This window comes from Emericellopsis cladophorae, assembly GCF_022114955.1.
Source record: "Emericellopsis cladophorae strain MUM 19.33 chromosome Unknown NODE_60_length_125508_cov_113_851042, whole genome shotgun sequence".
NCBI classification, from domain to species: domain Eukaryota; kingdom Fungi; phylum Ascomycota; class Sordariomycetes; order Hypocreales; family Bionectriaceae; genus Emericellopsis; species Emericellopsis cladophorae.
The window spans coordinates 66,012-91,362 of NW_026250985.1; the positions used below are offsets into that span (position 1 = coordinate 66,012).

At 52.7% G+C, this 25,351-nt stretch overlaps 8 protein-coding genes across 8 annotated transcripts; 3 read left to right on the forward strand and 5 right to left on the reverse strand.

Annotated features, from left to right (window-relative positions):
- Positions 1–6,285: 6,285 nt before the first annotated feature.
- Positions 6,286–7,749, reverse strand: J7T54_005850 (6-hydroxy-D-nicotine oxidase; the record flags this gene model as incomplete). The annotated part of the gene is made up of 3 exons (XM_051509378.1): positions 6,286–6,912; positions 7,074–7,302; positions 7,358–7,749. 3 exons carry the CDS (start codon positions 7,747–7,749, stop codon positions 6,286–6,288), a joined length of 1,248 nt encoding a protein of 415 aa, XP_051359603.1.
- Positions 7,750–8,972: 1,223 nt separating this feature from the next.
- J7T54_005851 (uncharacterized protein) lies at positions 8,973–10,094 on the forward strand (the record flags this gene model as incomplete). Its single annotated transcript, XM_051509379.1, has 6 exons — positions 8,973–9,102; positions 9,295–9,381; positions 9,438–9,489; positions 9,547–9,883; positions 9,936–9,978; positions 10,027–10,094. The coding sequence occupies 6 exons, from the start codon at positions 8,973–8,975 to the stop codon at positions 10,092–10,094; spliced, it is 717 nt and encodes a 238-aa protein (XP_051359604.1).
- Positions 10,095–10,345: 251 nt separating this feature from the next.
- On the reverse strand, positions 10,346–11,605 carry J7T54_005852 (uncharacterized protein; the record flags this gene model as incomplete). Its single annotated transcript, XM_051509380.1, has 3 exons — positions 10,346–10,808; positions 10,859–11,327; positions 11,395–11,605. The coding sequence occupies 3 exons, from the start codon at positions 11,603–11,605 to the stop codon at positions 10,346–10,348; spliced, it is 1,143 nt and encodes a 380-aa protein (XP_051359605.1).
- A 1,317-nt stretch (positions 11,606–12,922) lies between these two features.
- J7T54_005853 (uncharacterized protein) lies at positions 12,923–14,372 on the forward strand (the record flags this gene model as incomplete). The annotated part of the gene is made up of 2 exons (XM_051509381.1): positions 12,923–14,193; positions 14,243–14,372. The coding sequence occupies 2 exons, from the start codon at positions 12,923–12,925 to the stop codon at positions 14,370–14,372; spliced, it is 1,401 nt and encodes a 466-aa protein (XP_051359606.1).
- A 152-nt stretch (positions 14,373–14,524) lies between these two features.
- On the reverse strand, positions 14,525–15,890 carry J7T54_005854 (3-hydroxybenzoate 6-hydroxylase; the record flags this gene model as incomplete). Its single annotated transcript, XM_051509383.1, has 4 exons — positions 14,525–14,852; positions 14,950–15,567; positions 15,630–15,709; positions 15,768–15,890. The coding sequence occupies 4 exons, from the start codon at positions 15,888–15,890 to the stop codon at positions 14,525–14,527; spliced, it is 1,149 nt and encodes a 382-aa protein (XP_051359607.1).
- A 922-nt stretch (positions 15,891–16,812) lies between these two features.
- On the forward strand, positions 16,813–19,744 carry J7T54_005855 (uncharacterized protein; the record flags this gene model as incomplete). The annotated part of the gene is made up of 7 exons (XM_051509384.1): positions 16,813–16,939; positions 17,022–17,745; positions 17,816–17,973; positions 18,026–18,328; positions 18,440–18,806; positions 18,861–19,453; positions 19,539–19,744. 7 exons carry the CDS (start codon positions 16,813–16,815, stop codon positions 19,742–19,744), a joined length of 2,478 nt encoding a protein of 825 aa, XP_051359608.1.
- Positions 19,745–20,142: 398 nt separating this feature from the next.
- On the reverse strand, positions 20,143–21,079 carry J7T54_005856 (uncharacterized protein; the record flags this gene model as incomplete). The annotated part of the gene is made up of 2 exons (XM_051509385.1): positions 20,143–20,828; positions 20,911–21,079. 2 exons carry the CDS (start codon positions 21,077–21,079, stop codon positions 20,143–20,145), a joined length of 855 nt encoding a protein of 284 aa, XP_051359609.1.
- A 2,807-nt stretch (positions 21,080–23,886) lies between these two features.
- On the reverse strand, positions 23,887–24,476 carry J7T54_005857 (30 kDa heat shock protein-like protein; the record flags this gene model as incomplete). The annotated part of the gene is made up of 2 exons (XM_051509386.1): positions 23,887–24,158; positions 24,362–24,476. 2 exons carry the CDS (start codon positions 24,474–24,476, stop codon positions 23,887–23,889), a joined length of 387 nt encoding a protein of 128 aa, XP_051359610.1.
- Between the last annotated feature and the right edge of the window lie 875 nt (positions 24,477–25,351).

Below are 25,351 nucleotides of genomic sequence, written 5' to 3' on the forward strand. Positions count from 1 at the left end.
CGCCGTAAGAGAGCGCGTTCCAAGTGGAGGAAATTTAGTCATCGCTACCGCAGCTCTGGCTTCGTCTGTGAATGCTGTTAGAAATTGAACTAACCATACCGGCCGAGCAAGTCTGGGGCTGCGCTGCACCTTTTGTGTTGATATGGGGATAAACCACGCCTACCGCACCTCCATCAAGAACTCGCTGGACGAATCCGCTGCCACAGCTTCGGGGGACGCGGACGAATGGGGAAATTTCGGCTTGCAGGGCTGTAGTGCACAATGTGCTGGCGTCGCTGATTGAAAGCGAGGAGTGTTCCAGGTCAATGAACACGCTGTCATAGCCTGCCTGGCGAGCTAATAAGATGACTTCAGGATTCGGCAGCGACTTGATAGCAACTGACTCCAGGGGCATTAGCTCTCGGACAACAAATATATCGAGATCAATTATGGCTCACTGTGCATATCTCTCGTCGTGACACATTTCTTTGTAGATTGTTTTGGACCATTTTGGTTGTTTGAATGGAGTTTCCTAGTGGAAGAGATGACCAGGTAAATACGAGACCACTTCGGGATCTCATATCCGAAGGAGTTGAGGCACATGACTCGAGATCGGGATCGCATCCCGCATTCCGCTGTCGGCGGTCGCAGCCCAGCGCCTTACAGTGAGTGCCTGTATTCAAGAACACTTCCTTCTTAATGCGAAAGGCTTAATCATTGAACAGCGTCTAGCCACTGGAGGTCTTCTATAGAAAAGATGAAGTCGCCCGCAGAGGCCAAGGCATCCACACAGGGTGTCTCGATCGGTGACAGCGGTGTGTCGTTCACCCAACGGCCAGCGCCAATGGGGGACGCAGCAGCAACTTCCACAGCTGAATGAACAATTCCAGTATCCTGGCTCGTGTCGAATATGTGGAGCAGATGTGGTTGTCGAAAGAATCCGTCGAAATCGTACCACGCCGCGAAGTCTACCTGCGGTATCCAGGCTTGCTGCCTTCGGAAGGACCTGATTCGTATCGCATTCCGGGCAATGGTCCGCACTCCTCTCAAAACAGAGCGTGCATCTAAGCTCCCGCGGTCCGCGACATCTACCAGAATCGCTTGGACTCTTTCCCACATGGGTATGTCCGCCTCTGCTTCAGGGAAGCTCACAAGGACTAGTGCTAGCATTGCTGTTGCTAGGGTCTCAAGTTTGATGCCTGAGTACGCATCTGCGAGCGTTAGCAAAATCTTGAGCCAAGAGAGCGGAGCTTATGGCCACCTGAGAATCCGTGCTTATGTAGTTGAATGATTAATTTGAGCCCCAGGAATGCGTATTTCGCACAAGCCCTCCCCACGACAGGGTTTGTATGCTCAAATGGACTTCCACGGTGGAGTTCATTGCTGCGGCTTGCCATGTAAATAACACTTGGCAAGGTGACAAGGACAACTGACTGAACAATCACAAATCAGAATCAAAGATCCGAGGAATAGAGAGACTTAACTCACATGGCAATACCACAGGTGCAGTTCAATGCCGCATCTTTCTGTTACACCCGTATTTATGGTGCTTGCTGTGAGATTCTTGATTTCCTGCCCGTTCTGCTCAAGGGTTTGCAGTGTGGTCATGATAGTGGTCGAGTCCGGTATTGTAGGCTCCCAATCACGCCCTATTTTACCAGATCCTCCTGTCGGGTCTCTTTCCAGGTAAGAGCGACAGCGTTCGAAGGCCTCGTTCAGTATCACTGTTAGCCCCAACCCAACCTGTAGCGCTCTGTTACCCGGTCTCTGATCGTCCCCGTTGACAGGTGGGCTTATCGAGCAGTGAGGCCGGGCGCTGAAGTCGGGTGGGATTCTCAGCCTCCCGCAGAGCCTCTCGTTTAAGATTGCGACACTTTGGGAGAGGCTATAGATCCAACACTGTCTTTCAGGAGTTTTTTCAGTGAGCTTGGTTGCGCCGTGACCAAACTGCAAGACATGCAGGAGCCTTATTGCATGCCCAATCTAGGAAGCTGTTAGCTGCTGCAGGATAGCGCACCTGTCGCGGCCTATCTTACATAGATGTAGGCGAGTTCATGAAATTTGGTCGCGTCGGCGTAGTAGGATAGGAGGCATAGAGTCTCTGCCGCGTCCAATGGCTCTTGAAGCAGCTCTATATCTGAGGGCATATTCCGGGCCGCCATGAACTCACTCATCCCAGGTACTTCCCCGGGTAGTCCGCCTTTCTCGCGGAACAGTTTGCCCAACCCGACAAGCATAGCGATCTTGGCCTGTATTGTTGTGAGCTCCTTTTCTACGGGCTCCAGAGATAGTGAATCAAGCTGGGCCAAAGCTGTCTTTGGATCGAAGACAGAGAGGAAATGATTGAGGTGAAAGTCCACGCCCTGAATCAGATAAGCCATGAATTCCTTTTGGGGGAAGATAAAAGGCTTGAAACTTTCCAGGCCTTTCGCAGACACTGCCTTGTGAGCATCATCTCTGGCTAACACCGGGGGCGGCTGCAAGTACGACATTCCCACAATGCCAACAGCAGAGGCCGCTGCCTCGAAAATGGGCCATAGAGTGGAGGAATGATCGCCTTGCGTAGGAAGTCAGCAAAATCCCCGTCTAAGGGCTAGGACGTACATTTGGCTTGAGCCTGGTCAGGGCTAGGCCGTCGAGCTGATTCCGCGTGGTCAGGACCCGCTAGAAGAGAAGTCGGGCATTCGTCAATCGTGTTTTGTGAACACATTTCCACACTCGGCTCTGCCTGCGCGACGTTTTGATCTTCCGCCGCAGGGACTTTCTCTGTAGCTCTGTCTTGTAAGGCTCGGAGATTCCTACTCATCAGCTATCTGAAAGCATGCGGGGACTTCATTTGCCAACCTCTCCAAGATAGTCACCTTCTTCTCCGCCTCGTCATATATACAATCGCGTCCTCTTCCGGTGCAATTCGAACAAGGATGGGAGCCGCTACATCTGACCTTTCGTTGCTTGCATAGCCGGCACCTTGAACCAGGGTTTGTCAGTGACTTAGGGTCCCATGTTGGGATCTCGTGCGCTTCGCGACAGTATACTCACGCCACCAGAATTCTTTTTCGCGCACGGGTCGCTGGTGCACTGGTGGGCGACATCTTCTGTATCTACAGAGGTGCAAAGCAGTGTGATGAAACTTGCAGGTTGATGCAAATTAGGGCGAAATCGGGTCGGGGATCGGGTTCGCAGTGCCGAAGATCGGAAGCGCCAAGCAATGCCTAAATGCCAGCCCTTCAGGTTTATGTTCTTGTTTCTCTCACGATCATCCTCAGTCAGTTAGTGGATAATATCATGATTTTCATTCGCCCAGAAAATTTGCCTCAGTTGAGTCACGCCGTACTATGTTGTTTTATTTGTGAATCTTTACCTTGTTCACGACGTCGTGAATCGCGTCGGCCACATAACCAACATTCCCGCTGTTTAGTCCTGCGACACTCATTCTCCCACTCGGGAGCATATAGATGTGCCACTTGTTTCGCAAAAGCTCAACTTCAGACTCACTTAGCCCAGTGTAAGCGAACATGCCAATCTGAGCAGTGATGTGGAACCAATCTCCTGGAGTCCCCAGTTCCTCTAGGCGACTTTGTAACTCAGCCCTCATTTTCGCAATACGGTCGGACATGATCGCCAAATCCGCCAGCCAGCCGTTCGATAGTGTCTTGTCGTTCAACACTAGAGAAGCAATCTTAGCTCCGTAAAGTGGCGGCGTGGATATCTCCGAGCGCTGGAGCGTTGCTAGCTGGGAAGCTACCCGCTGGACAGTTGATGAAGGTTCCGATCCAGGACTTGCCACATAGTGCAAACACCCTGTCCGCTGACCATAAAGCCCCAGGTTCTTCGAAAAGGATTGCGCGATGAACATCTCGATGCCCTCCTGGAAGAAATACCGGACAGCAAAGCTATCTTGAACTAGATCGCCCGTTGCAAATCCTTGATAGGCAGAGTCGAAGAACGCAAAGTGGCCCGACAGTTTCATAGTCTCAGCAAGCTGCTTCCATTGAGACTGGGATGGGTCGATGCCTGTAGGGTTGTGTGCACATGCTTGTAAGACAATGATACTGCCTCGAGGGGCATATCGCAGGTCCTGAATCATGCCTTCAAAGTTCAGCAGACCCGTTTCAGCCGAGTAGTATTGGTAGTGTCTGACGGAGAGCCCGGCATGAGTGAACACCGGAACGTGATTGTCCCAAGTGGGATCTGAGACATACACGAGGGGTTTCGGGGCTGCAAGAAACTTAGACAAGAACACGGCACCTAGATGGACCGCGCCAGTGCCTGATATCGTTTGGAACGAGCATGTCTAGTCCCTTTAGTGATGTACGGCAAGACGGCTTTGATGTGAGGCTTTTCACGCACCCTCTTCTGTATTTCGGAGTTTTCACAGCCCAAAAGCAGGTGCGCCGCGGCTCTGCAGAATGTCTTCTCCCCTGCGATTGGCAAATATTCTTGATTCTGAAGACCGTTGACGTGGTAGAGCCGGATTGCCTATCACTAGAGTGTTAGATAACGGGTCACGGACGGGGCTGTCCGTTGCTACCTGTGCCACGGTGGGAAGAACCCATGGCTGGCCTTCGTCGTCTCTATAGGCGCCAATAACCAGATTTACTTTTTCAAGACACTGGTCGGCCATGAATTCTGACCGTAAACCATAGTGTAGGTCTGCAGGCGCAAATGGGACGACGCTCTCTGGGAAGAACATATTTTCAGTCTTTTTGGGATAACAAGGACAATGAGAAGGCTTTCTTAAATCTTTTATGATATTGAAAAATCAAGAGAGGTAAAGGAGTCGCGGGTTGTAATGCCAGTGTTATTTGTCCTCCTCGAAGAGTTCCGGGAAGGATAGTACGTGTGCTCCCGGATTCGGACGTTCACTTCCGAGCTATGACAAGATCGACGAAGTGGCAGGTTATTGGCGTTTTCCCATATGCTCCAGTTACTATCTCCTGGTCCGATGTTTCAAGGGAGCCTGGTCCGCTGCGTGACTCGCGCGGTATCGGTGTCGACCACCGGGTGTCCCTATCCGAGATTTAGCGGTCGCTTCCGACACGCGTTATTTGAAGTCTCTGTAGTAATATATAAACGATTAGTACATGTATTATCGCACTCATAAAAGGTGTATCGTGCTCAGCTATTGCCCAAAATTATGAAGTCTTTTCGAGGACCACGTCTCAAGATCAAATGTCATCCAACTCAACACAACACAGGGCCGACAGGCTTCGGCGCCTTCTCAATCCATGCGAACCGGCGATAGCCATGTCGTCCCACAATGCTCTCTCCGCGAAACTGGTTGAAGAAGCAGGCTTCGCCGCTGTTTGGGTGAGCGGCTTCGAGATTTCCGCTGCGAACGCAGTTCCTGACGCCAGCATTCTGCCAATGAGTGTAAACTTGGAGGCCACTCGCACGATGAGCGCCGCGACCAAACTGCCCCTCATTGTGGACATTGATACAGGCTTTGGAAACGCGGTCAATGTTGCCTATTCAGTTCCGCAATTCGAATCGGCCGGTGCCACTGCCGTCGTGTTAGAAGACAAAGTCTTCCCGAAAGACACTAGCCTTAGGTCCAACGGTAGACACAGCTTGGTGCCCATATCGGAGTTTCAGGGCAAGATCTTGGCCGCCAAGAGCACAAGTTCACTTGTCGTCATCGCTAGGACCGAAGCTCTTATTGCTGGCTTAGGGCAGCAAGAGGCCTTGCGCAGGGCTGAGGCGTATGCGGAGGCAGGTTCTGATGCTATTCTGGTACACAGTAAGCAGAGGACTCCGGACGAGATTGTGTCTTTCTGCAAGGCGTGGGATGGGAGAGTGCCACTTGTAATAGTGCCCACTAACTATCCCTCCCTTGGGTTCGACGAGGTGGCGGCTCTCTCGAAAGTGGGACTGATTATCTGTGGGAATCATGGAATACGAGCTGCAGTGGGAGGAATGAGGTCTGTGTTTGCTTCTATTCGACAAGATAGGGGGTTGAAATTTGTTGAGGCGGCTATTCCTTCAGTCGAGCAGATTTTTGAGCTACAGGGAGATGAGGAGATGCGTCTCATTGAGAAGAAGTACTTACGTTGAGAATCGGTGCGACTAATTCCTATGACACTACCATTCCTTGATAAATTCAAGACATAATTAAAGAGAAACAATATACTTCCAACTTACATAGACTAAATGCATTAGCATAAGTAAGCAGACACTCACTCCTGTATGCCCTGCGGCCCGCCTGTCCTATTCACCGAACACTACGGGCAAGGTATCCGATTCGTTTAGCTCCTTTATAAAGCCGATATCCTCGAAGCATTGGACTGACAGATACCGTTAGCCCTCCTACTGGACTAGCAATCTCGGTGCTGCATGGTGAAACACATTCTCCGGGTCATATTTCTTCTTCAAGCCGACCAGGGTGTCCAGATGCTTGTTGTAAATCTTTTCGACGTTAGCATCGTCATAGTCGAGAAGCGAGATATATGCGCTGTCGAGGATGTTGCCCGAATCCCTCTCACGCAGTGCGTTCTGTAGCGCCTGGCCCCATGTGGTTGCCTGTGCTTCCAGAGCCGGGTCAACACCCATGGACACCATTTCAACCATGTGGTGGACCTCTCGTGCCCCAAACACCGAGTCCTCGTTCTCTTTGGGCAGGCGGAGGCTATGGACGGAGATCATGCAATTCCCGCTAGGAACTTGCTCGCTGTACTCGGCCAATACCCTGGAGGTTTCCTCCGTGAACTCCCTGACATTGAGCGTGAAAGAACGTCCGTACACGCCGTAGGGCGCGAGCTTTTCGTTATCCTCTGCGTACGTCGCAGGCGTCTTTGCATCCGTCGTGTTCATGATACATGTGCCCAGACTGGCCACTTTCTCGATCCATTTACGTCCCTCATCGTGATCTTCCGAGGCCCAGGTCGGAATAGCAGACAAAACCTTACCGGCGCCGGGGAAGTCCATAGCGAAGATCTGAACTTGTAGCGGATCAGGGAATTCGAGTTTTTGAAGCCCCTGAGTCAGATCTCTCCAAATAGCTTGCATGTCCGTGGAATCAAAGACTAGCGTCCCAACCAATAGCTTTGGCAATGTCAGCCTTCTGAACTAGATATAACAACGGCGCATTTCCATACCTTATCCAGCGGGTACACTTTGATCGTGAGTTCAACGATGGGGCCGAATATCGGACCGGCTCCCCGTATGCCCTTGAGCAGGTCTGCCTCGGCGTCGACAATATCGCCTTTGTCATTCACAATCTTGGCGCCCACAATCTGATCAACACCGAGACCGTGAAGGCTCGAGAGAGGACCGTAACCACCAAGTGTGCTCCATCCAACATAGCCGACGGAGGCCACTGAACCTCTGCAGAACAGTCAGCATGCTTCGAACGTCAACAAGCAAGGCTGGTAAGACAAACGATGGTGTGACCAGGCCATGCTCCCCCAAGGCCTTCAGCAATCCACCCAGAAGCACACCGCCACCTACCCTGGCCGTTTTCTTATCCTCGCTGACCTTGACGTAGTCAATTTCGCGCATATCGATCGTCAAAGCGTTGTCGACCAGCGCCCGGCCCACGCAATTGTGTCCGCCCGTTCGAATACTGAAGTCGACACCATTTTCGCGGCAAGCCCGAACTAGCGATTGGACGTCCTCGGCCTTTTGGGGTCGCGCAATGGCAAAGGGGCGGGCGCTCGAGTTGACGTATGTCTTTCGTAGGTCTTCGTAGTGTGGAGAGTCGGGTGTGTGTACTTTGCAGCTGGGACGGCTGGTGCCGAGGAAGGACAGGACTGTGTTCTGTGCCGAATCCATCTTCCAATAGGGTTAGTCTTTTTAGTCAATTGCGCTTGGTGAAAGGTATAAGCTGCTCGATCAATGAGACGGATTGGGTACGTCGACTGTGGACTTTGGAATGATGAACTGACTATTTCGAAACGGAAGGCTCCAACGTCTCAAGCCTTAATTTTCATGCTCCCGCTTGTCTGCTGCGCGCGCCAATGCATCCCATGATTTCCATTGATGACGAGGCAGGCATGAATAAGCCATTCAGAACGGCCTCAGTTGCGTCAGTGCGGCACAGCACTGCCATGGTTCGGTGCGGAGAACCCTGGCGAACAAGCGAGGGTCTTTGACAGATTGACAGTTGTCCCCTCGCCTCGCAAGGCTGGCAAGTTGCTTCCAGTGATGCACACGGCATAATACTGCAGTGAATGCACGTCCTCGAGGGATCATAATGCCTGCCATCATCCACCCCCGTGCCCCCTACAGACTAGACTGTTGGCTCGCTCCAACAATGATGACGACATTGAGAACGTGACGTTGGTCTCGGGACCCAGACAGAGTTCCAGGCCCCTACGGGACAAGATCTTCGCTGTGTGAATGCGTTAAGAGGTGATTCGCTACATCGTGTGATAATCAAGGTGCGTACTTCGGATTTGTGCTTATCTTGATATTCATGTCATGTGGATTGACCAGAGTCGGCGCCCAGCGGCCACGATCGTCGATGACATCACGGCGACCAATTGCCTAATTTGGCAACTCGCAAAAAGCAGGTATCGGCATTCGGTACGCCACATCCGGTCGCCTACATGTCGCCGGCAGCCGGGGTATGTATCGCAGTTGGATTCTATCGTGTACCGGAAAACAGGCACGCCCTGGTCGGTGAACACTAATTCATCAAATCACCGTCCGTTGCCTGGCGGCTCCGGGAGTTTCTCCAGATAAGCGCATATATATGGTTGCGTGGATGCCACAGTGCAATGATGTGATATTCTAATTAGTTGCTTTCTTCGGCCGAGTGCAGCTTCTGCATCGTCGCCAACATGTTCATTCCGCTGCGTACGACACATCAGCTGGGCAGATCGTCAATGCTGGCCAGCAAACTACTCACGAGATATCCCGCCCAACTCGGCTCCGGGTTACCGAAGTCACTTGTCACCGGTAGGCAGCCTCTCCGATTCGGTAGTAACGAAGCGCGGCCGCCAAGTCGGCCCCCGAGTTCGGCTGTGGACTCTAGCCTACCCTATCGTCCATACATGATCCCGACCAAAGGCGTCCTTTCCAAGCTGCCATCATCATGGGTTCCATATGCTGAACTTTCTCGCATCGAGAAGCCTGGTGGTCTATATGGCTTTTATATGGCCTACCTCATTGGCCTCGGCTATGGTTCGTGTCTAGTGACACCTATTGTGACACAAGGGAGCCTGGTACAGATTGCAGGAGTCTTACTTGTGTACAACGTATTTCTGCGCGGTGCTGCCTGCACGGTGAATGATATTTTGGATCGTGACTACGACCGCCAGGTAGCCAGGTGCAGGAATCGCCCGGTTGCTCGCAGAGCCGTCACCCCCACCCAAGGTTACATGTGGTATGCCGCGCAGACCGTGGGCGCAGGGGCTGCTATTGCCTGCCTGCCGAGTCCAATGCTTGCACTTGCTTACGCAGGTTTGTTCTAGATCCTTGTTGACGAACACGGAACGGATGAACTGATATGGCCATAGTGCCCATCCAGCTGAGCGTCAGCTTGTACCCCCTTGCCAAGCGTCATACAGAGTAAGGACTATAGCTCTGAGACCTGACCGTACGGGCTAACAACGATGGCCGCTCTAGCTTCCCACAGCTTGTCCTCAGCGCACCCATTGCTGGTGGCGTTCTCATGGCTGCTGCCTCTCTGGGCATGGACCCGTTCACGACGTCTGCCACCGGCTTTCTGTTCATGTCACATTATATCTGGACGACTATCTTCGACTACGTGAATGCATGCCAGGACACCGCCGATGATATCAAGGCCGGTGTGAGGAGTATGGCCGTCCGCTATCAGAACACCAGCCTCTTCATATCCACGCTTGGCGCCGCACAGGTTGGATGCCTGGCTGCCACGGGTGTCTTGGCTGGCTTTTCTCCTGTCTATATGATCGGAGCAGTTGGCGGTAATGCGCTTTGGCTAGTAAGTTGCTCTTCATTGGATCAAGTGGCACGATGACTGATTTAAAACCCAGGCGGCAATGGTTTTGACCGTCAAACGAACGAGACCAGATATATGTGGGTGGTGGTTCTCTTGGGGCGGTTTGCTAGTGAGTGGAACAACAGCTGCGGCATTGTTTGCAGAGTATCACAGCAAGTCGGACGGGTTGGAGGACGCCGAGGTCGATGAATAAAAATAGACTTTGTAGGACATGGCACTGAACGATGATGCGGAAGGTGAGTAGTAATATGTCCAGTGTTTGTACCTCACAAAAGGAAGTTCAAGTCATCTTCAAACAATGACACCCCCCGTCGGTATCAGAGAAACCAGCGTTTCACCGCCTAACTCAGTGCTACATCACAGACTTGTAATGGTGCCAGAATGGCATTCAACAAAGCAAATATCGCCGCCGAGCAGTCTAGTCTATAGTACAGTACGAGTATGTCAAAGCGCCCGTGGTTGCCCATCATTGATAATCGTAGAATCCGTCCCAAACTCCTTTGACACAAGGATGCCGTCTCTCGGAAGGTTCCCAAGTGCATGCTCTTCGTCACCGGTGCTAGAGCTCGAAGACCCCCCTGATGCTCCAGCAGCGCGGCTGAGCGGCCAGTCATCGTCGTGCTGGCGCTGGTACTCGGAGCTTTTACTCTTCATTGAGTTGAATTTGGAGGCGGGGGTCGATCTGTTGGACGAACCCAGACGGAGCTTGGGCAAGAATCGCTTAAAGAAAGGCCTGTAAGTTGGCAGGCAGCAACCGATCAGACCGACAACGTTCTCTGCCAAATGCCAGAAGAGCACACCGGCCGAGTACCAAGTCGCGTCCATGACGAAGATCATAGGGTCGGTATCCATGAGCTCGATGACCCACTGGAAAATGATGAGGCGCACAATGCCAATGGCGACAACGCTACGCGTTGTAAGCAGGGGTAATTCATGCTCGAGACATGGAATACTCACATGGAACCAAGAAAGAAAATGCCACCAACAGCCAACTTTCTCCGCCATGGCATCTTCAGTGTCGCCAGATGCGGCAGAGGCAGGACAAAGATCATAATATCCAGGATCAGGTCGGACACAGCCACCGCGAGGTAGAACGACTTGACATTGACGCAGTATAGAGGGTACTCGGATTCGAAAGCCTCCCAGAACATTTGCGGGGGCCAGCATTGGAACGCGACGGCGAACGTGAATGCCAGTCCCCAAGCGATCGTGAGGCCAATGAAGACATCGTTGACGATGCGGAAGATGCGAACTTGGAAGATTCGGCGGTAGAAGAGAAGGACCGACAGTTTGATGACCCAGAGACCCAGCGTTCCGAGGACGTGGTACGTGTACTTGGTCTTCTCGTACGCGTAGAGTTGCTCGGTGTGGGCGAGTTGGCCGTCGACAAGCTCCTGGTGGCCGCCGAGTCCGCCGTAAACCACCGCTATTGTGGCACGATTAGCGTCCGCGGCTCACGAGTCAGTGCCTTCTGGGGGCGGGCCTCAACTCACCAATGATTTGGTTCACTGCCAGCCCTATGCAAATAATGGCCGACGGAATGGTAATCCAGTCATCGATTGCCAAGTTCGCCTGCACCAACGACCGTGAGTAGAACCTCAAGGCCACAGCGGCAATGGGGAGTATCATGAACAGGACGGACGTCCCAATCAGCACCGAAGGCGTGTACGGCTGGTATTCTGGGTCAAAGTAGGGATTTCCCATGGTTGCGACAGCTCACTTGTTGATTTGGGCATCACCAGGGTCAAGATCACTGAAACAAGGTGTCCCTTCAAGACCGGCTGCCCCCAGCCTTTAGCTATCTGCTGCGATCGCAACATCTGGTGTTCAACGCAGTGCGGCGCAATGCGTGGCAAGGCTTTGATGGCATCACCTGCCGTCTGCGATAGGCGTTCGGCATCGTGGATCCCACACTCGGTCCTACTTGAACATTTCACACATGCAAATGTATGAGAGGCTTAGTGGACAATCCCGACGCGGTGCGGAGGATCGGTGCCTGTATGACGCTATCTGTCGAGTCTGCAGAATCCTTCGCTTCCTTCGACCACAATGGGCACCCTGACGGCACGAAGCGGCCGCGCGATGAATAAGTGCTCCGTGTGCTGCAGCGAAAGCGTCTCTTTATTGGCTCGGGGACTGACCAGAACAGAAGGTCTGGAGAATGCAACACCGGCCCCATCGCCATTTTCAAGTGCTGCAGACTGCAGTGCAGGCTTCAAGAAGCAAAGCTGCAAGGCCTAATAAATTGAGCGGTAATTGCGACTTTTCCAACCCCGAGGCAAATTCCGAGGTTGAGAATGCTTCAGATGTCCAGTCGACTGTGGTTGTAATAATACCTCAGCAGCTAGAAATTCTAAATGAAGCAGAGAGAAAACCACAACCCTCATCGGTCAGGACTTAGGAGTCGAAGATATCGCAGGCCAGAGACAAGAGTCGCAAGTGAGACTATGAGAGCCGACATGACAAAGAGCTGCAGGCTCACCGTTCACGGACCAGTTTCGCAATGATTTCGTGCATCTGCCATTTGCGATCTCATCTTCTCGCGTGGCTCACCAAACGGGCAAGCATGCGATCGGTTCCCCGTGAGGCCTTTTCCTCGATCATTGGTCCATGATTGCTGAAGGATCGGCTTCCTGGGTGAACCAGGGAGCACTATGTAGAGCAGCGAGTTCAGCGCCGCTTCTCCAGCCTCCTGTGCAGTCATGGCACCCCTGGTGCACCGCCCAAATTGCATTAGTACACGAAAACTGGCTTTGAGAACGTCCGTTACCCTTGTTCGTAAGACGGGTGATTAATGGGACTTGCCAAATAACGGGCGACCGGGCAACGCCGCAGTCCAGTGCGCTCCTCCCGAGCAGTATTTAGATATGCTATTCCAATCCAGAAAAGGCAGTCGATGATCCTTCATCCCTCTTCCATTTCTGCCTGATACTACCTTGCTCGCGTGGCAAGTTCGGGGCTTGGACGCCAACCAGATCCCTCTCTCCCTTTCTTGTTCAACAGGGCTCGAGCTCGCCTAGCATGTTCTTCCCTCGCATGTTAGCTTCGGCCGCCCTTGCGAGCGTCAGCCTGGCGGGTAGCGTCGCCTTTCCTGCGCTCTGTGACAAGTTTGACGCGGCTGTCTCGAGCAGCTCCTTTGTCAAATGCGGTGTCGCGCCTGAGCGGTGGAGCGAATATGAAGAACCTCAGCCCGGAGCCATCATCACGGTTGGGAAGGAAGACGACGTCGCCAAAATCGTGCAGGTTGCAAACGCGTTCAAGGTCGAGTATCTTGTACAAAGTGGCGCGACTGGATGGGCTGACACTTTCACCCTGGGCCGTACCGGCATCATCATCGACGTCTCCCAGCTAAAGTCCATTAGCTTCAACAAGGACAAGACGCAAGTTACCTTCCAATCCGGTGTTCTCATCGAGGATCTCGTTGGTGCAGCCTACAACAATGATGCTCGCGTCGCCACGGGCACTTGCAACTGTGTCAGTGTCCTTGGCGCAGGCCTTGGGGGTGGTGTCGGGCGCGGAACAGGCATGTACGGCTTGGGATCTGACCAGCTTCTCAAGGTGAATCTGGTCGACGCCAATGGGAAAAAGGTCACCGTCACGCCCACGAGCAACCCGGACCTCTGGTGGGCATTGAACGGCGCCGGCCCCAACTTTGGCATCGTCACATCGGTTGTCTACAAGAGCTACCCGATGCCCCAGGATCAGAACACTGCCTGGACAGGCCTGCTGCCCTACGACTCGAGCAAGCTCGAACAAGTCATCGCCGCCATCGATAAGCTTGATTTTGAGCCCGAGATGCAATTGGACTTTTACTTTACCCAGGGCCAACTGGCTGTCTTGCCCTTCTATCTTGGCTCGGAAGAGCAGGGCCGCAAGAAGTTCGCCTCGATCCTGGACATTGGACCGTTGGCGGATGATACTGCCGTCATCCCATTCAACACCTGGAATGCCGCCGGCGACATGTTCTGCGCCAGGGGCGGTCGCAAACCTGCCTATACCGCCAACATGCAGACTTTGGACCCTACGGCCTGGCGCAACGCCTGGAACGATTACCTCTCGTTCTATCAAACCTACCCTGAAGCGAACCAGACAACGATTTTGACGGAGTGTTATTCCACTGCCAAGAATCTGGAGATTGGGGGTGCAAAGTCGGCCTACCCATGGCGTGACATCAAGTGCTATGCCATCGTAATCCCTTGGTACACGAGTCCATCGCTCGATGTTCAGGCAAATGACTTTGCCAAACGACTCCGACACTTGTGGTACAACTCCTCCGGGACTAGTGCCAGCTCGTGAGTAGCCCAAATCTGAGCCCCGGAGACTTACTAACACGTTGTGCAGGTACGTCAACTTCGCGCACGGTGATGAGCCTCTCAGCAACATTTACGGCGGCAGCCTCGCCAAGCTGCAGCGTCTGAAGAAGCAGTACGACCCCAAGGGCAAATTCAACGAGTGGTTCCCACTCTCTTGAAGCAGTCCAGACCTGCCTGGTCCTTCTCGGGACATATAGTCCATAGCTCGCTCACGTGTGCTTTTTAATACAATCCTTGGAATGCTCGCCTCACTCCGTTGATGAACACTGCCACAAAAAAATCGAAATTTCGTATCTGTCTCAAGGCGCAATTAGAATGTAGAAGCTTCATCCATTGCCTTTGTCGCGTCGAATCCCCACAGCCACTCCTGAAAGAATGGATCTGCCAACAGATTCGGAAAGCCGGCACTAGGTGTATCATTACGCAGCTCGCGATCGCGCTCTCGCTGCAAGGGTCCATTGGGCAGTTGCCAGAGCCGCCCATTCTTCAGGCTAGCTCTGATGATACGCGCGGAGCGTTCCTTACGGAGAACTTCGTAGACTCTCAAAGCAGCGCCAGTCTGAGCGTGTCCCTTGGCGTTGTTCAGGACGTGGGCCAATATTGAGGCAGACTCGAGGCCCATGGCTGCCCCCTGCGCTCTGTGACCTGTTATTAGCCACAATTCGTCAAGGTCAAACAGGGTTGACTTGCAGGTACGGCAGCGTTTGATGTGCGGCATCTCCGGCAATACAGAACCTGCCGCTTTCATCCACCCACGGCGTATTCTCATCATCGATTTCCGGCTCAATGAACATCCATCGGTGGCATTCCGTGGCAAGCCCAATCAGCTCCTGGAGCTCGGTGGCCCAGCCCTCGGCCTTGAGTTCGGCTCTGAACTCATCCAGGTCGCCCTTTTGCGGGGTGTAAAACGGCTCGTCAGACCATGGTCGCGTGAAAGCAATGTTGAACAGCCCGTGCAAGCTGTAAGTGATTGCCTGCGACTTCGGGCCGAGCCAGACGGTGATGACCGGCTCCTCGACGAAATGTTGAAGACTCGGTTGTGCCTGAATGAGTGACTCGTCGATCAGGATGCGATACACGACAAACCCATGAGGAATCAGCTTGAGTTTGCGGCCCGTGATAGCTTCACGCAAGGCCGAATTTGCTCCGTCAGCTCCGATGAAAAGATCGGCGCAGATAGACTCCGACTCGCTGATTTTCAAGACCCCATGTTTGAGATCGGAGGCTTCCAGCTTAACGGCAGTACCTAGGCGCACGTTGGCCCCGCGTGCTACGGCTTCATCGTACAAGACCTGGCGCAAAAAGGCTCTGTGTACAGCGACCACCGGTGCACCGTACCTGTCCTGCAGCGGCCTAAGGTCTTGGGAGTGTAATGTTTCCCCGGTCGCATACTGCTTCAAGTCAATGGAGCGTACCGAAACCGATTTCTCCTGGATTCGGTCGTATACTCCGAGGTTTTGTAAAACCCGGAGAGCGTTTGGATGGAGCTGGATGCCTGCAGCCGACCTCTGTGCCCATTAGATGAGTTCTCCAATCGTGAAAACCTGACTGACCTGTAGGCTGCCATCCTTCTCTAGCAATGTGACCTCGAAGCCATCCCGCAAAAGGAGAATGCTACTAGCGAGACCAACAATGCCCGCGCCGACTATGCACACGTGGAAATTAGGCTGCGCCATTTGCATGGAGTGTTAGAAGTGTGAAGACATGTAGTAATTGAACAGTAAGAGGGGCGGGGGAATCGAGCGTCGTACCTCGCAGTAATAATAGCTCCTACCTGTTTCCTGATGTGGATATAAGGATTATATCCAAGCACACGAGCGCGGTGATACCTGGGTACTCAGGAGCTATGATTGTCCGTCATTGTAGTAATGTTTGGGGTTGAAGTCACTGGAGAGGGGATCACATGTTATCCGAAATGGAACTCATGAGACCGTTATCTGATTGACGAGAGATGCTAACTTTAGTGCTGGAAGAAGAAAAACGGGAACACGGGAAACGCAAAAGGCAGCACACCTCAGGCGACTGGATGTGGACTAATTGAGTCCTGACCAATCAAAGGCCGTTTAGTGATGACCCAGAGACTGCCTGAGGCCCTAATTAGAAGCGGACACATGAGTCCAGTGACAGTGAACAGTGCCGAGTCTGAGTACTGTGGTAAGGCACGCGAAACACAGCAGCAATGAGACGAGTGGCGGTGAGCTCGCATCATCCGAGTCAACGCGCGATAATGCGAGGCGTGGGGCGGGCGTGTTTGAAATTTCAGAAGGCATAAATGGGAAATGGAGGCTGAGCCCGCGTGACTCGCGGTCGAGTAGCGCGAGCCGTGAGTCGTGACGCGTGAATGAGCCGTAACAGTGTCTGCGACTCGGCGAGTCCGTTTCGGATTCTCGGATTCGGATTGCGCCTCCCTCGGGCTTCAGTGATCATTGGAATGGACTGCTGCGCTAGTGTTCGCATCGCAACAGATAGCGTGTTGAAATACAGTACTCACCCACTATGTCACAGTTCAACGTCACCGACCCTTCATCATTGACTCAGACACTTCCTTTCTTTGTGGCCGAAGAATTGCACCGTGAAAACTCCTCGCTTCAAAGTGCAATGGCGAGCGACGGAAGCAAGATAACGGATGAGCGAGATCCCGATCGATCCACGGCGGCAGATGCGCCACCGTCGTATGACCTTGCATCGGAAGGGAATCTGTTGACCGAGGTGCCAAAGGTGAGAGGTACGGATCAAGATCCCCTCCTAACTTACTTGGTTGTGTACGTGCATACCCTAGAACGGAGCTGACAGTCTATTTTTAACAGAAGACGGCCGCATCAAAATAAACCTAGACTGGGACGTTATCGAGAGACTGTCGCTCCTCTCGATTCATGGGCCACCGTCGCTACCCCCAAAAGATGGACAGTCGTCGGCACCTCCCCCATACTCAAGCGGGCAACACGGAGAAGACGACCAGCAACCTTTCCCCATCAAGTTGAACATTGCCATTCAGGTTGTTGGAAGTCGTGGCGATGTCCAGCCGTTTGTAGCCCTTGGCGCTGAGCTACAGAAACATGGCCACAGAGTGCGACTGGCGACACACAATGCCTTTGACCGGTTTGTCCGTGACGCAGGGCTCGAATTCTTTCCCATCGGGGGGGATCCGGCAGAACTAATGGCGTACATGGTACGGAACCCGGGGCTTATCCCAAGCATGCAGAGCCTCCGGGCTGGCGATATCAAGAAGAAGAGGGCTATGATGTCTGAGATACTTCGCGGCTGCTGGAGGTCCTGCATAAGTCCAGATCCCGTCTCGAATGTACCTTTTGTGGCGGATGCAATTATCGCCAACCCCCCCAGCTTCGCTCATATCCACTGCGCTCAGGCGCTGGGCATCCCGGTACACATGATGTTCACCATGCCCTGGACGAGCACGGAGGCTTTCCCACATCCCTTGGTCAACATGGAGCTTGGCAAGAGCTCCGCAACCAAGCACATGTCGGCAAACTATCTTTCATACGCGGTTGTGGAGGTTTTAACGTGGCAGGGGTATGTGACTGACGCTGTTTCCCCGAACACGAGTGACCTGACGATATGAGGTGGCTAATGGTTCGACTAGGCTCGGTGACATTATCAACGAGTGGAGGGAGAGCATTGATTTGGAGCATATTGCCTTTTCAGAAGGGCCGCGTCTCGCGGAAACGCTCAATGTTCCCTTCACCTACTGCTGGTCGCCCGCTCTGGTGCCGAAACCCAGAGACTGGGGGAACCACATAGGTATCACTACTCGCCATCCACTTGTGCATCAAGCAGCTGACTATTTGATTAGATGTATGCGGGTTCTTCTTCCGTGAGGCGCCCTCGTACACGCCGCCGCCCGAGCTCGAGAAGTTCCTCGCTGCAGGTCCGCCTCCGATCTACATTGGTTTTGGCAGCATCGTTGTCGACGATCCATCATCTCTTTCGGAGATGATTCTCGAAGCTGTCCGCATCACCGGAACCAGAGCACTCATCTCGCGGGGTTGGAGCAAGCTAGATGGCGCCCAGAGTACCGACGTCATGTTCCTAGACGACTGCCCACACGAGTGGCTCTTCCAGCACGTCAGGGCCGTGGTACACCATGGAGGTGCAGGTACGACAGCATGTGGCCTTCTCAATGGCCGGCCGACCACCATTGTACCTTTCTTTGGGGAGTTAGTCTAGTCCCTCAACCCCCGCTTTGCTTTCCAAACACGAGTTTTAGCTAATCATTTCCTCAGTCAACCTTTCTGGGGTGACATGGTGGCCGCTGCCGGCGCTGGTCCGTCGCCTATTCCTCAGAAATCCTTGGACGTGAGTCAGCTTGTCGAGGCGATACAGTATTGCCTGACCAAACAAGCCGCCTCGGCCGCGGAGAGAATTGCGGTGCAGATGCAATCCGAGTCGGGTGTCCAGCAGGCGGTCAAGTCCTTCCACTCAAATCTTCCTCGGGACTTGCTCGAATGTGACGTTATCAAGGGCCAGCCTGCAGCATGGACGTACTCGCGCAAGAGGACCAATCTCAAGCTGTCAAAGGCCGCTGCTGAAGTCCTTTTAAGTCACCTCAAGGTTGACAAAAAAGGGCTCGAATTGTAATCCCTTGCCCCCCATGGTTGACGAGTACACAGAGAACTGATTTTCTGCAGGCACGAAAGCCGTCGAACCGTCATCCAGACACGTCGATGGGATCCTTTTACGGGTACGATTGGTGCCGCCTTGGGTGTCAGCGCAGACTTGGCCAGGGCTGCTGCAGACACGGTCGTCAAGCCTGTCAAGGTCTATCACCAGAGGAAAAAGGATACGGACACCAATACCTCGCCTGATCTAACGGCCGCGGACATGGTGACATTGCGCGGCCAAGGTCCGACCAGCGTCAACGGCGGGGCAAAGTCCAGACACTGTCTGAGCACAGCCAGAACTATGGCTGCGATTTCAGGAAACGGTGCTGCCGATTTTCTCAAGCGATTGTCAAGCGGCGCAATCATCGTGCCGTTTGCCTTCACCGAGGGCTTGAGACATCTGCCGCACTTGTATGGTGAGAATGTCAGAGACTATGGCGAAATTCGCGACTGGAAGTCCGGAGCAGCCGCTGGAGGGAAGTGCGTTGTCCTCGGCCTCTACGATGGAGTGGCTGGTCTCATCCTCCTACCATACTCTGGAGCCCAACGGCAAGGGGCAATTGGCGCTGTTAAGGGTGTTGGCAAGGGCATTGCAGGCCTGGGCAGCAATGTCTTCACAGGTACGTGACTAGCGGTTGATCACTGCGGACGCCGGATGATGCTTCCCCGCGAAATACTGGCTCTGATACTGACATCTCGTGGCAGCGGTGATGGGCGTAGCAACCTATCCTTTGCAGGGGATCTACAAAAGCATCCTCCACACTGCCCATTCTAATACTCGACGATCCGTCGAGGCAGCTCTCCTATTAGAAGGAAAGTATCTAGCAGACAGGAGACGTGAAGTGGGATTAGGCGACAGCGCTGTTATGGAGCACTTTGATGCCATTTCAAAGGGCAGACCAGGTGCTTGACAATGCTAGCAAAGTCCATGTAATAATAACAACGGAGCGTATCTGTTGCCCAGGGACCGAGTATTAATTAGCCTTACACTCGAATGAGAGAAACCATTTAGCGCAGAATAGACTAGAAAATTAATTGCTTGTCTCCCTAGCCCCGAACACATCAAACATGTCTCTTGACTTATAAGCTGCACATGTGTCCCCAGCTAGTCGCTCTTCGACCAAAATCAGGCGTCACTTATTACGAAGCACCGGCGGCTCAAACTTCTAAAAATGCAAATTCCCTGAGCACCATACCTCCAGCAGGAGCTTCAGTTTGAACTTTCTTCTGCCCGTCAGACTAACAGAGATCTAAAACAGTGAACAAGTGCAGGTGGAACTCCAGCGCGCGTCACCATCCGAGCTCCAGACTACTTGTGCTGGTCAATGACTTCCCCTTGACGTGCTCTTCCACTGATCTCGATGTTCTCCTGATCCGTTTTGAAAGGATTTAAGTCGCTGGGAAATCTCCAAGCGAAGAGAACCACCACTCCAAACATCAGCACCGCGTCAAAGACGTACAGAGTCCATTCGTGTGACAAGGGATATCCGTCACGGCCCATGATGTACTCAACAACACGGAAAATCGACCTGACCATGATCAGGACGCTGACAATGTAGAGCATCGTCATTAGCTTCTCCCACTTCGTACCATGCTCCAGCGAGGCTCTGGGGCGGTGTCGGCCCATGCGGACATGGAAAATGGCGGCCGACACAACAAACAGACCGAACATGATGATTTGAATAAACAGACCTCCCAGAATGATGTTCTCGCCCGTCTGGGCGGAGTTCGCCTTGACTTGGATGCCGGCGCCGCTGGCCTGGACCATGAAGGAGATGACGTCGCCACACACGAAGATCTTAGTGAGCCACTTGACGGGGATGATCGAGAGGGACTCTGCTCCGATGCTCCGAATGATTCTACCCAAGGACATGTACACGGACGCGGCAAACAGGGCGGGCGCGACGAGGATGAACGTGCTCTGGATGACATATGGTATGAGCTCGTCGGTCTTGTCCTTTGACACGGCTCTCGCAGCGTATCCGCCGATTTCCACTACGAGTTTATCCAAGTCAGCGAGTGGACACTTCGAATGACTACCCCATAGGACGGCCATGACAAATTGGTGGGGACTCACGTATGGCACCGATGATGAACACGGTGCAGAACCAGGCGCGACTTCTGATCATTCGCCATACCACCACTGCCGTTCCCAAGGCGAACAGTGCAGTGAATAGGGCGGCCGCTACTGTGTTCGGGATATACTGCCAGAGGTAGTAGCCGTTGTATGATTTGAGCTCTGCCATACTGTTTGTCCGTCGGCGTTTCGAGACAAGAAGACGAAAGTCAGCGTGAGGGCACCACCACGTCGAGGGCTGAATAGAAGGGTGAATGCGAGTTGAGAGAGTGAAGTAAAGAGATGATCTAGGAGAACACAGAACATTCAAATTACCTATAATCTGCCAGTGGACGTCTATACGTGACATGTTTGCTATCTCTTGCGGCAGGCCCGCGTGCGTGTGGGTATCTCGGATTTGCTCGCATCGGCTCCTCGCGCCTCGTATTGCTACGATGTAGATCTCTGGAGCATACATGAGCATACGGAGTATAGCGCCCTGAACTCGCCAAGCTTTTTTTCCTGTCTGGATTACTATATCTTGGTGCCGATAAGCCGAATGTGGCGTTTTGTGTTTCGCAGACCCCTGCGGATTGAGCCAGCTTTTTGCAGGGTCACAGGCTCGTGCCGATTTCCATCCGGATTCAACCATCGGTCCGCCCCCCAAACTCCCGAGATCAACCAAGCCTCCCCGAGCGATCATGGCGAGGCCTCTGGATATGTCGGATAACAAGTGTAATATTCTGCCGTCATATCGTTCCAGAGCATTGGTCTCCTCTCTTTCGTCGAAGTCGAAGGGAATTATGTGGTCTCTTCTTCTCTTCTGGGCACGGACTTGCATGTGCCTGCCTGACTATCACTCCTTCGAGCATGCTACTCTTGACGCTCATAGGCTCCTTGACATGTCATATTTTCACGACAAACCCTTACCGAGTCATATCCTTCCATTCTGTGGCCTGTCCGGTCTGTGCGATGGTCTATGTCTATGTCATTCTGATGCCTGAGAGTATTAAAGATTATCATTCGCGCAGTGCGGGTGCACCACCTACTAAGCCCCATGCGCATCTCACGAGCATGAATGCCCGTCACGATTGTACGAAAGATGCTTCTGACCCAGATGAGCTCACTGACAACGTAGAGCGACATCAAGCGCGACTTACATCGGACATCTAGGTCCTGGCTCCTCGGCGTGCTCGCCTTGTTCATCTTCATATAGAAGGTGGCGGCACTGACCACAAAGAACCCGAACACCACGAGCTGCAAATACAAGCCACCAATGATGATTTTTTCGTCCACCTTCATCATGTTGTTGCCTTCGCCAGCTACAATCATCATACCGCCACCGGACGATTGCATGACTAGGGAAAGGACGTCGCCCGCAACAAAGAGCTTGGTTGACCAGCGACAGCGCACGATGGCGTGGCGCTCGCGTTCGGTAAGGAGATAATGTACGCGAGGATCATGTGGGAAGAGGCAGCCAAGAGTGCGTGACCGGTGAAGAAGGAGGTGTCCTGGATTGTGTTAGGTACCAATGTCACCCAGCCGACATCCTCAAAGGCATTCATTGTCCGCGCGATATAGCCCACGACTTCGCCTATTTATGCTCGTCAACGTCTCACGTCCTCCATAGGTCCTCTTGAGGGGCCGATCCACAGCAGCCACCAGCAAAAAAGGCTTCTAGATACCACGTCCTGGTTCGGACCATCTGAAAGCCGTGGAGCATTGCCGTGATGCCGAAGAGCGGGGCGTCGAGGATCGCTGCCGGGACAATGAGCGATTGGGCTCGAAGTGTATACGACAATGAAGATGCGCATTTTTCAGGTTGCCATTTCCAATTGAACATACATATACCTGTGTGTACTACTCCCTTACACTACGTGCGTGCGTGTAAACCATTCGGGCATTATGCTGTGCCAAGCTTGCTGCCACTGATTCAGCCGGGGGGAAAAAAGGGATATGCGACTGATTGCCAGATGGACGAGGCAACAAAAAAGTAGTAGTACTTCGTACAGCGCCTTGAGTCATGTTGTTGACGTCGATTCGACGGCTCTATGTATGAGAGACCCGGTCGCCCGGGCCCCCGAGTTCCGAATGCCAACTCCTTGGGGCGGCGACGGAGCCTGTGCTCCGGCAGCTACTCCACTGTTATGGGTCTTTTCCGGAATCCGAACCCTCGGATTGCCGGGTTCTGTTCGAAGGTTCGCAACTTGGCCTCGTGCATATGTGACATCTGTGAGCCTCTGCTCGTCGCACTCAATTTCCTCGGTCGGGTGCCCACAGACATTGCCCCCCCTTGCGACTTGAAAGCCTGTGCTCGGCTTCTCGTTTCTGGATGAGATTCGGGACTCTGTACGTGAAGCAGTCAGCCAGAGTTCTCCAAATTATCCCATTAGTTCTCCGGGATTTGCGATCTATCCTTATCCCGATTGAATTGTTGATCTTCGAGCATGTCTGCCAGAGGCACCCATACAAAGTCACGCAATGGATACCAAAATCGAAAGAGACGCAGAGTGAAGGTGTGTCCGCTGCCCGGAAGTCTCACGAGTACAAGCCCCTGGACCTTGTACTTGACCGCGCTATTAAGTCTGTCAAGAATATCAAATGGAATACACCCAATCACCGGGAATAAAACATAACTCTAATGATATGGCTCTTTTGCTGTAATAGAGAACTAAGATATGACGCGTTATCCCTTTCCAAGTTTTCTTTGATCCCACTAAGGCGGCTTTTACATTTTTAAGCCCCATAATGTGTTTTCAGTACATGAGATTTACAAGTATCCCAAGCTGGAAAGAAACTCAAGTGGTTCCAACTTTCCACGCTGGCATGACAAGCCTCCCACTCATTAAAGTTAGTGCCCCATGAGGTCTGTGTAATGCAGAAGCTATAGGGTAGGCGTGAGCGGTAAGAGAGACTCGTTCAAGGGATTTAACAATTCGAAGTATATATAGACACATAAGGATAGTCCTTTGCATGAATCATCTGACTAAAATCTTATCACTTTACTTGTACCGTGTGGATAACAGCATCGCTGGCCTTTGGGACGTGCACAGACAGGACACCACTTTTGAGCTCCGCAGTCACCCCATCCGGGTTTACATGATGGGCAAAGTTGAATGCGCGGGAAAACTCCCCGATGCTCCTCTCGGCGACCCAATACTTGTGGCCGATTTCTTTCGCCGGTGCCGCCTGCTTTTTAGGCTCGTCGCTCTCACCACTGACGTCCTTCCCCTTCTCTGCTGTTGGCTGTTCTGGGGAGGGCTCTCCCGCTGGTTTTCTTGTTGTCTTCTGCTCTGGCTTCTCCGACGGCTTTTCCAGAGCCTTAATGTCTTCCGTTGGGTTCCTGCAGTATAAGAACGCTCAATGTGACCACTGAGAAGAAGGGTCTTGGGATCGGTGAACTCGAGATGGAGGTCTTTTTTTTCCATTCCTGGGAGCTCCCTGTATAATTCATAAGAGTCTTGCCGCTCACAAACGTCGAAGCGAGGTTGAATTCGCAGCGAATCCCCTGTCTGGAGAGATCGCCTGCCGATTGAGTCGCGCGTATAGTTGTCAATCTCATCGAAGAAACGGATGAGAGATCCCATGTGGGCGTGTGGGACAAAGGACATGATATCGTTGATACTAAGAATATGGGACTGTATCGTCAAGAAGGTGCTCACGAATGGGCCAATACCCTTATCCTTCTACATCACAACGCCCCAGCTTATATATTGAAAATTGCAATCCGCAACGGCATGGCCTAGAATGTCCGAATTTTTGGCGACGATTCTGTGTGGCACTTTCAGTTGTGTGTGAGACACCTTTGACGTAATTCGAGGACGGCGCGATCTTTGATCCAACAGAAAGCCGCAAAGCCCGAGATGGTGGGCGAGGAGCATGTATCACACGACACTCGCCGTTTGATCCGGTAGATGAGATGGGCCTGATCTCTGGTAGGTACTCGTAGCAAGCACAATTGTCTGCTTGAGAGCTTCAATGAACAATAGAAGAATCTGAGGTCAGCAGGTTCTGGCGTATACCGAAGCATCATCTTGTTCGGCAAATACATATGGCAGACTGATTCAGTCCCGGGCAGCGGGTATTAGTTGAAGGGCAATCTATATTATGTCTGAGTCTTGTTTGTATCTAACATAGACATGCCATCGACAAAGGCAATAGACACGATATCTTCAGAACTTTCGACATCAGAAGCTGAATGGCTCAGTCCACAATAGACGACTGCCGGCTGAGCAGCTCATCGATGATTGGCATCGGCCACTGATTCTGTGCCAACAATAGCCAAAATTTAGGCAGCATCGCAGCGCGAAGAAAACACGCTGAAATTTACCCCGGTGATCCTCGCGAGTGGCGCCCCCATCACAGACGATTCGAGACAGCACCTTCAGCACCACACCCCGAGAGAGCATAATTTTACGTATCTACTTTCGATGTTCATTGGAGTCGCACGTTTTACGGGGAC